At 33.8% G+C, this 9,742-nt stretch overlaps 1 protein-coding gene across 3 annotated transcripts in view; it reads right to left on the bottom strand.

Moving 5' to 3' along the window:
- Window positions 1-800: 800 nt before the first annotated feature.
- The window catches only part of LOC136038243 (ras-specific guanine nucleotide-releasing factor 2-like), a 296,269-nt gene continuing 287,327 nt past the window's right edge, over window positions 801-9,742 (bottom strand). For 2 of the 3 annotated variants that reach the window (XM_065721352.1, XM_065721351.1), the window contains 3 exons: window positions 9,340-9,537; window positions 6,024-6,221; window positions 1,283-1,684 (listed from right to left, as the gene is read on the bottom strand). In XM_065721352.1, coding sequence (XP_065577424.1) covers window positions 1,442-1,684; window positions 6,024-6,221; window positions 9,340-9,537 — 639 coding nt within the window. In that variant the 3' untranslated portion in view covers window positions 1,283-1,441. Of the gene's footprint in view, window positions 1,685-6,023; window positions 6,222-9,339; window positions 9,538-9,742 lie in introns of all 3 variants that reach the window. The other variant, XM_065721353.1, reaches the window with a different exon arrangement.

The following is a 9,742-nucleotide window of genomic DNA, read 5'->3' as shown; positions in this document are numbered from 1 at the left end:
TAATTTCTAATTTAGAGAAGCAACTGCTGTGATGTGACTAAATCATCGAGAAACAATAATCTTCCAGTTAGTTCAAATAGTTTTGTTTTTTTAAGCATTTTTCATATTTTATGAAAAAAAATGTAATTGTTACAACCATCATTCTTTTTTTAAAACTTACTTGCCATTTTTTTGTTTTCGTTTAAATAAAAAAATTTGATCTTGCATCCGAAGTTTCAAATCGTTTTGAGCCATCACAGTGGTGGGCTCATCTCTGGCTCATCTCTGGCTTATCTTGAAGCCTCGGTAAACATTATTTGTAAACTATGAAGGCGGTGCTAGAGCTATGAAGCAGATTGAGCTTATTGGCTATTTTTGTAAAAAAATAAAATTTATTTTAGTGCTATAAAGACAAATTTAAAAAAATCACTTAGGTATGAGCAGTAGCTTCTAAATGACCCACTAATCATCTTTACTTGATACGATGCTAATCCAACAGCCTTGATGACGAAAAAGTAGAAAAAAGAGACAGATCGGTTCTATCCTAAAAAGGACACGTCCCTAGAAAGGAGACTTCTACCCCACGCAAAAAAGTAATTTTCTCTGATTTTCAAGATGAGTGGCTAAAAATCTCTTGTTTAGGGCACTGGACCACGGTGATTTCAATGGTGCCCTTTCTTTTTCAATCTACTGATAATTTGAGAACTTCAGAATTTTTTTCAAAATTTACTTTTTCTAAATAAACTTTAACTTTTATAGAAAATTTAAATCATTTCTGAATCACCTTTAAATATAAATTTTTCTCATTTGAATTTTTTTTTCAAAACACGCTTTTAATTTTTGATTATTAAAGCTACTGCTAATGCTACAGCGACAACCATGTCAAGTCTCTATTCAGAGTTCTTAGACAAGGACCATGATTTCAATTTTCAAACATTTCGCCATGATGCCAATAAAGTAAACTTTTCATGCCTACACCTTGTCAGAATTGCGGTGGCTTTGACTGTACTGAATTTGGCTGTAGTAAAATACAGAAGTACAGGGATCGAAAACCCTCAGAGGAAAAGCATTTTTCGGAAAATATTTGGAAGCGAATTATCAAAGAAAACCTTTTATCATTCATAAATATGTTTTTTTCGGCATTGATGGATGTGACTTTAGGTTGGAGTATTAGAATTATGCCTTTTGGCAAGTAATTAAACTAATTTCTGAAAAGTTAAAGAAAACCCTTAATTGAACTACGATTGTCAAATCAACTCTTATCTAAAATCAATCAGAAAAATAAAGTTCAGGTGAACTGTTAAAGAAAAATGTGCACTTTTCCTGACGTAGAAACACGTAAGAGGGAAGAATCGGCTAACTGCTTTTGTGAAGTAACCTGAGAAATGCGACATTTCGCCATCTATTTCGTGACGATTTCTTTCAATACAACATTGTTTTCCTTATATATAATAGGCTAAAGTTAATGCCCTGAGAGACCAGCACATGTATTTCTTCTGGCAGCCAGTGTTGCCAAATTAGATGGTGGTTGGCTCATTGAGCCAAGTCTAGATTGCCGAGGTTCAATCTCCAGCGACATGTGATAGAGCTCTTCATCATCAAGCAATAAAGATGGGTCTAATAGATAGCTGGTAACTTTTGGATTGTGCTCTATCTTATAGGTTGTATTCTGGAAGTGACGGATCTCCCTAATGACGTGAGCAATCTAGAAAGACAGATTATGTCCAAAATTATTAAAAGATATAATATAAAATATGGCGCAACATAGCATTGAAATAACCTAATAGCGTAATATAATTTAATATTAAAATCTAGTATTATTTAAAATCTTTAAGACAAATTATATTCAAAGTATTAAAAACTGACAAAGTTATTAAAATATCAAAGGTTAGAAAAATATAATAAGAATAACGATTTTAAATACTGGAAAATATTGAAATACCAAAAATTAAAAAAAAATATTATGGTAATATTTAAAAATGCTTTATAATGTAACATTAGAATATTTAAAATGAAAGAAAATGTAATTAAATTTGTTGTAAAATGTTTCAATATGAAAAAAATCTTATCAAAAAATTAAAAGCAGTCAAAACATCAAGAGCCATATTACCGCTACTACTCCTACTACTCCTAATAACGCGTCACTGCAGCACCAAGCCACCTGAGGCCAACACAGCGGCGAACACCCCTCCTCCATCTTGATCTATTCAAAGCTTCCTTCTTTACAGCCTCCCAAGAAATTTCAATACCCTTTAAATCTTTTCTTACTATCTCTTGCGACCCCATTTGGGGGCGGCCAGTTTTCCATTTGGCATTAGATGGATGGCCGAAAAGGTCGATCATTGGCAATCTGCTATACTTCATGCACAAAAAAAGTCCCAGCCATCTCAACCTTTCTCTCATTATAGCCATAGAAAGTGGGATGGAGCCACAATTTTCGCACAATCTACTGTTTCAAATAGGACCAGTCAAAGGAGTGCCCAAATCTGATTGGTAGATTTTACCCAAATAACAAAATTCTGAAAGACTACCCAAATACCCAAAAGTTGACTGGCCTATTTACCTAAATTCTCCTCTGTCTTCCAAAGAGCCCACATATCAGAAACATATTTGACCACTATCTTTGCTGTAGGTTCTAATATTTTAGTCTTGGTTCGTGGACTTATCATTCTCTTCTTCCAAACCTTTTGCAACTGTGAAAAAAAGCTTGGACCTTGAATATTCTACTTTTAACATCTTTACTGCGTCCTCCATTTTTACTAATAATGCTGCGTAGATAGGTGAAGCTATCCACTTGATCGATTTTCAATTTACTTAAAGTCACGTCTTCACTTTCACTTTTTCCCAGTCTAAGCGACTTAGTCTTTTAAACATTAATTTTTAAACCTGTTGCTGCACCCTGAACCCTCACCCCCCATTTTTTTTAAGCACAGCTACGCAAGTTCATCCGTAGACCCTGGACCTTGGCTATCTTACACTTAATATCTTCAGGAAACCCACCGTCTTTACTAATAATACTACCTAGATAAGTGAAGCTGTCCACTTGATCGATCTTCTCATTCCCAACATCACCTCTTCACCTTCACTTATTCATAGTCTAAGCGACTTAGTCTTATCAAAATTAATTTTCAAACCTCTTCTTGCACCCTGAACTCTAAAAACATCCAAATAACCTTTCAGTTTGCTAACATTTTCATTATGGAAATTCAAATCATCTGCGTGATCTTTGTATAGGACAGTTTTACTTTCCATTTTGTTCCACGCTCTCCTATAAATTTGCCATTTTCTTTAGGCCAAAGTCCGTCAAAAGTATACATATGAATGGGGATAGAATGCAACCCTGCTTAACTCCTTATTCTATGCAAAACCAGCTGCTAACCTCTTTTTTAACCTTAACTGCAGCAAGATTTTTTTGTGCATAGCAATGTTTACTAATGTATTTATCTGGTACACCACACAGGGATAGGACCTTCACTAAGGCTCTTCTAGCGGCTTAGTCAAATGTTTGGTCATAATTTACCCAACTGAGGATTCAGGCAGTTCTCAGTCATTAATCTGAGAGTGAATATTTGGTCTACACATCCTCTCCCCTTCCTTAAAACCCACTATTCTTCTGTTAAAACCTTACCTACAGCATCTATAAGTCTAAAAAGTATCATCATGCTAACTGATTTGATTCCTAAAGAAACCAAGCTAATACTTTTAAAATTACCACACTCACCCTCATCACCTTTCTTGAGTATTTAGTATTTAATAAATTTTAGTATTTAATAAAATAGCTAGCTACAGCCCCCTTTTAAAAAAATCATGTTCATAATCTTCAGTAATTTATCTCTAACTTACTAATAACCATATTTCCAAAAGCTCATATAACCAAAAGCTCATATAACCAAAAATATAACCAAAAATATATAGCTCATATAACCAAAATATAACCAAAAATATATAGCTCATATAACCATATAACCAAAAAATAAATATAGCTCATATAACCAAAAGCTCATTTGCCACGCTATCAGCACCTGTGGCCTGATTATTTTCTAATCCTTCCGCCACTGTCTCTATCCCTTCCTCGCAAAATAAATCTTACTCTACTTCCAACATAGTACGAATTTGTTGTGGGAATTAATTATTAATTTATGGAAACATTTTTGCCTATTAATAATTCATGCTACTTACAAACGTAAATCTTATATTAATTGTGTTGTATATTTGGCTCTTTGATATTCATGGACACGTTTCGTTTTAATTAGGTTTCAGAGCTTTTTTTTTATTTTATGGTTTATATTTTTTTTTGCTAGATGTATAGAGCAAATTTGGCTCTCCACAGTCTCGCGATAGTTCTCCATAGGCTCCACAGGGCTCACAAATTTTTGGAAAAAAAATATAATAATTATATTTCACTTCTGGAAGACATTATATGCTTAAATTGTAACTCTTAATCGAAGTTTGGAATTAGATGTAAAATAAATATTAGAAAAATATTAAAAACTACAAAATATTAGATGTGAAATAACAGAATAATAAAACTGGTTTTATGGGGATATGCTATTTGTCCTTTCCTAACTTCTTATCTTACAGACTAAACCCTCCCATAGTAGAAACGGTATTTAATTGCTATTATGCTTCAAGATGTGTAGTCTTAAGGCAATTATAGCTTATTTTTTATTTTTTTCCTATTTTTGTTGTATGAGAAGGCATGGAGGAGCAAGCCGAGGAGGCAGTTCAAGCAAATCTAGGTACTATATTAATTTTATTATATGATGATTTTTATGATGATTTTGATGTTTTTTTATATGATGATGAAAATGATGACTTTTAATGAAGGCATTGAAAGGATGAGTATTTTATCGAAAATACTTAGTCGATGTTGGGGAAGTTTTTTGGGGTAGTCTTAGATAACTTCGAAGACCACACTGCCCTTATATGACGAAAGTATAACAGTTCAAAATAGGGATGAAACGTTTTAATCGACAGTGAACAGATGATGGACACTGTATACGTGTTCCAAATATCCAGTTAAAATTTTTTATATCTATTCATTGTCGATTAAAACGTTTCATCCCTATTTTGAACTGTTATACTTTCGTCGGGGTAGTCTTGATGCAAACTTAATTAACGTGACTGTAAAATAACACGACAAGGATAGGAAAACACTGGAAAAGGAATTGAATGTGCCATATAGCCGGTATTGAACAGAGTAAGGTACATTAGTGTAGTTAATTTGACTTCATTTGCCGTATTCACCTAAGAATTATGCTGACATCTATAAAATGATAAATTCGCAGTAATGAATGGCTCCGTCTGATAAATTAACAGATTTATATTAGATGATTACTTTTCAGCTGATTAGTTTTATTAAATACTGAATAGCAGATTCAAATGCACGAATCCTCAAATTTGACAGTTTCTCAACATTCTAATTAATTTATATTGTCATACTCAGGGGCACCAGTTCACGAATATGTATAGGGATATTTTTTGGATTCTTTTTGTATGAAGATCCAAGAACTTATTTATCAAAATGTAGAGGGGGGGGGGGCATTTCTCTATTTGCTAACAATAATACAAACATTTTTGGGGGTGGGCGATTGTCTCCCTGTCTCCAGTTGGGGCCACGGATCGTATTCTTGAATTTTATCACCGATGTTAAATTAAAACTTAGGCGTGGGAAACCTAGATGAAGATACATGTAATTTCATGCCAGAAAATTTCTTTAACATTAAAAAGCGTTTAAATCTTTTAAGTTTCCTACCACCTGACAAAAGCCCATAGAGAAAAGCGATGTAAATGTAAAATTAAAAGGGTCAACATTCGATTCAACTAAATATATCTACCGACAAATTTGCCATATTTGGAAAAACACGTCGACTTCCTGGTACTACGAAAAAAGACTTTTACATCCAACGTGAAATTTTTTCATAAGCTTTCCTCCACCCCTTCCCCCCATACCCTCAAAAAATTATACAAAAGGACTATTTTTGTACCACCCTCTCAGAAAATTCATAGCAGACGCAACCAAGTCAAAAATGCAATCAAATTACCATTCGCATCTTGGAGAAATTGAGCAGCCCGTCTTCTGTAAAATTCGGGGTACCCTCTTCAATAAATGAAAGATCAGATAGGTAGAGACCAAGATATGGAATACACGGTGGATCGCAGCGATGCAGCGCATCTCGGAGGTTCCTGAATCTCCCGTCTTGAGAAACAATATTCTGAAGCTTTTCAATCGTCTGCCGAGTCTAAAAGAGGAATTTTTGGAAGAATTAAGACACATTTTAAACATTCTGTATTCTTTAATACGTTTCTAACAAGGAAGAATAAAATAATATTTATTTTTAAAAAACGACATAGGGCTGAAGCCGCTAAACAGTCCCTTATTTCAATATCAAAAGAACAAATATTAATGATAAACGGTTAGTAAACACGAGCAAAATATACTTTTGCAGATAAGTATACAAGAAAAAAAAAGAAAAAAAATGAGCAGCCTATATATTAACCAATGATATTGAACTTAATATTAAGCTTTAGTTTAGAAGAGAAAAAACTGACGACATAAAAAACATTTAAATTGAATGAAAATAATCCCAACAAAAGTAAGGACACAGTCAAAAGTAGACATTTTGTTAAAAGCGAAATTAGGGATTATATTTTTTTTTCTAAAAACATAACACGAAGTAAAAGGGAAATATAAAAAGTTTCTGACGAGGCGAAATAAAATAATGATTTATTTGTTATAACTAAAACAAGGGCTAAAGCCGATAATCAGTCTATTAGCTCAATATTAAAAAGAATATAATATCAACGATGGATGGTTAGTAAAGACAATTGTAATATAAAATTTTAAATCAGAAAAGACATAAGAAACTGACTAACATATTAGCAAAAAATTAAATTTAGCATTAAATTTTACTTTAAGAAAACAAAAAATTGATGGAATAAAAAACATCCTTGAATGGAATGACAATAATGTCAACAAAACCAAGGACACAGTCAAAAGTAAACATTTTACTGAGAGCCAAACTAGGGATTAGATTCGCTTTTAACTACAAGTTAATAAGAAGTGAAATAGAAAGGGTTAAGTAAAAGCAAAGGAATAAGGAGAAAATAAAGGGATAGGGAAAAGTAAAGAAGGGATAGGGAAAAATATACAGAAAGCTACAAGGGCAAGCAAACGTTCGTGACAAATAGCAATAGCACCCCAACACCCCAAAGTAAGCCATTCGTAGCACCCCGAAAGCTAAGTTTGCAAGGGTGTACAACTATAGAAGGACATCCAGGAAGAAATAGTAGCAAATAAACCGAATGAAAGGAAATTTTAAAAAGTTAGGTAATGTACCAAGAGAAACGTACATGCAATCAAACAGATAACTAACATAGTATGACGTAGCACGAAGCATTTGTCTTAAAAGATACAGAACTTTTGGGAACATGATAGTTATAAAATTGGGTATTTAAAATTGAAAGTTTCATAATTTTAGGAAAGGTGTGAATGACTAAGAGCTTTCGGAAACTTGACAATCTTTAAAAAAGGTTCTCTATTAGTTTTTTTTTAAAGGTGTTCAAAATATACGATATCAAACTATGGTGACAATCTGGAAAGTAGGCTTAAGACAGCAGCATGAAAAAGGAATAATAAAGTTGAGGATATGCTTAAGGTTCAAAGCTGGAATATCATTATAACTCACGTTTTTCTTTATTTTGATGAAACCGATGTTTTTGCCGACGGTATCAAATTAGTGACCCCCCCATAAAAAATTACCAAAACAAGTAAGAAAAATAAATAAAAAATAAAGCGACAAGGCTATACCTGCCATGCTTAACTGGTTTCACTTCCGATCAGCCTTCACCTAACTATCACCAGCCTATTGCAAAAAATCTGAAGGTTTTTAGTCAGCTCGTCCGAATGTCAGAATAAACACCCACCAGAAAGGTTTTTGACCTTTATTCCCGAACAAATTTGTAGGCACCCTTATTGACAGCCTAGCCTCGTTTTATGATAATCTAGGTCACTTTCTCTTGATGATTCACTATGAAATAGAAGATGTCGTTACACTGACGTAGGATCAGTCATAACGCAGGCGAAGATTCATATTCCTCTTTACGCTGTGGTATTAGCAGGGGCATTGCGTCAAGTGAGGAAAGAACAATGAAGCCGTAAGAAATGGCTCAAAAGAACCTATTCTTTTAGATGACCGAAATATTTGATAAAATACATGGTACAAATTTTCAACCTTTGCCCTCCCCCCCCATCACGAAATATACTTTTATAAGCTTCTACCCCTAAGCATGTTTCTGTGAGTACGTTTGAGTTGTTAAATCTCCAAAAACGAATGAATATCTTGAAAATGGTTTAAAGCCCTAAAAAATTTCAAACTTCACCCCCCCCCTTCTCATGAGATTTTTTTTTGTGCAAGCTCTCACCCCCAAGAATGTTTCGGTAAGTGTGCTTGTATCATTTAATTTCTGAAAATTTGAATGAATACGAAAAAAATGCTTTAAAGAATTACAAAACTTCCACCTTGTCCCCTCCTGTTCATGGGACAAATTTTTACAAGCTCTTCCTTCCAAAAGAATTTTGCAAGCACGCTAGAATAATTTAATTTCAAAAATAAGATGAATACCTAAAAAAAAATACTTAAAAGTTTTGGGGAAGAACTTACCGCCTTTGAAAGCTTATCCCAAGTTTTTCGCAATCGAAAGACGGAACTATTCGTCAAAGCGGCACAAATCTGAAGAACACTATTGAAGTTATGGAGGCACCGACATATATCAGCAACAGCTGTCCATTTATCAATGACAGAATAAGAAATAATACATTGCAGGCATGACCGAGACAGCTGTACTCCTTGCAAAAAATGGACTCAGTCATTGTTCGTTTTGCTTCAGGAAAGTACCAGAACGATATATAGTGTGCAGAATCTGTGGTGATGCAGTATACTATGATTACGAATGTAGAATATCTGACAAATCACATGATAATGAGTATGTGAGTGATAATGAACTTACCGTCTTTGAAAGCTTATCCCAAGTTTTTCTCAATCGAAAAACAGAACTATTCGTCAAAGCGGCACAAATCTGAAGAACGCCATTGAAGTTATGGAGGCACCGACATATATCAGCAACAGCTGTCCATTTATCAATGACAGAATAAGAAATAATACATTGCAGGCATGACAGAGACAGCTATACTCCTTGAAAAAAATGGACTCAGTCATTGTTCGTTTTCCTTCAGGAAAGTTTTGCTCCAGAACGATATATAGTGTGCAGAATCTGTGGTGATGCAGTATACTATGATTACGAATGTAGAATATCTGACAAATCACATGATAATGAGTATGTGAGTGATAATGAACTTACCGTCTTTGAAAGCTTATCCCAAGTTTTTCTCAATCGAAAGACAGAACTATTCGTCAAAGCGGCACAAATCTGAAGAACGCCATTGAAGTTATGGAGGCACCGACATATATCAGCAACAGCTGTCCATTTATCAATGACAGCAATTCTGGCAGTTAAATTTTGTCTTCGAGTTATTTCTGAGACAACTAGTCTTGAAACCTAAGAAGTGACACATTTTCTTTATTGATTCGATATACCAAACAAAATGAAAACATCATTTTACTGACCACCTGAGAAGCATTAAGGGGTGGTAAAATGTATTAATATAATATAGAAATATGAACAAACAGATAACGCTTAGTAACAATGTCATCAACCCACAAAAATGCTTGGGGGGGGGGTAATATTTTACCAAGTCTAGAGG

The sequence above is a fragment of the Artemia franciscana genome, chromosome 17, assembly GCF_032884065.1.
Source record: "Artemia franciscana chromosome 17, ASM3288406v1, whole genome shotgun sequence".
NCBI classification, from domain to species: domain Eukaryota; kingdom Metazoa; phylum Arthropoda; class Branchiopoda; order Anostraca; family Artemiidae; genus Artemia; species Artemia franciscana.
The sequence above is the reverse complement of the archived record's forward strand: the minus strand, read 5'-3'. Positions and strand labels throughout refer to the sequence as shown.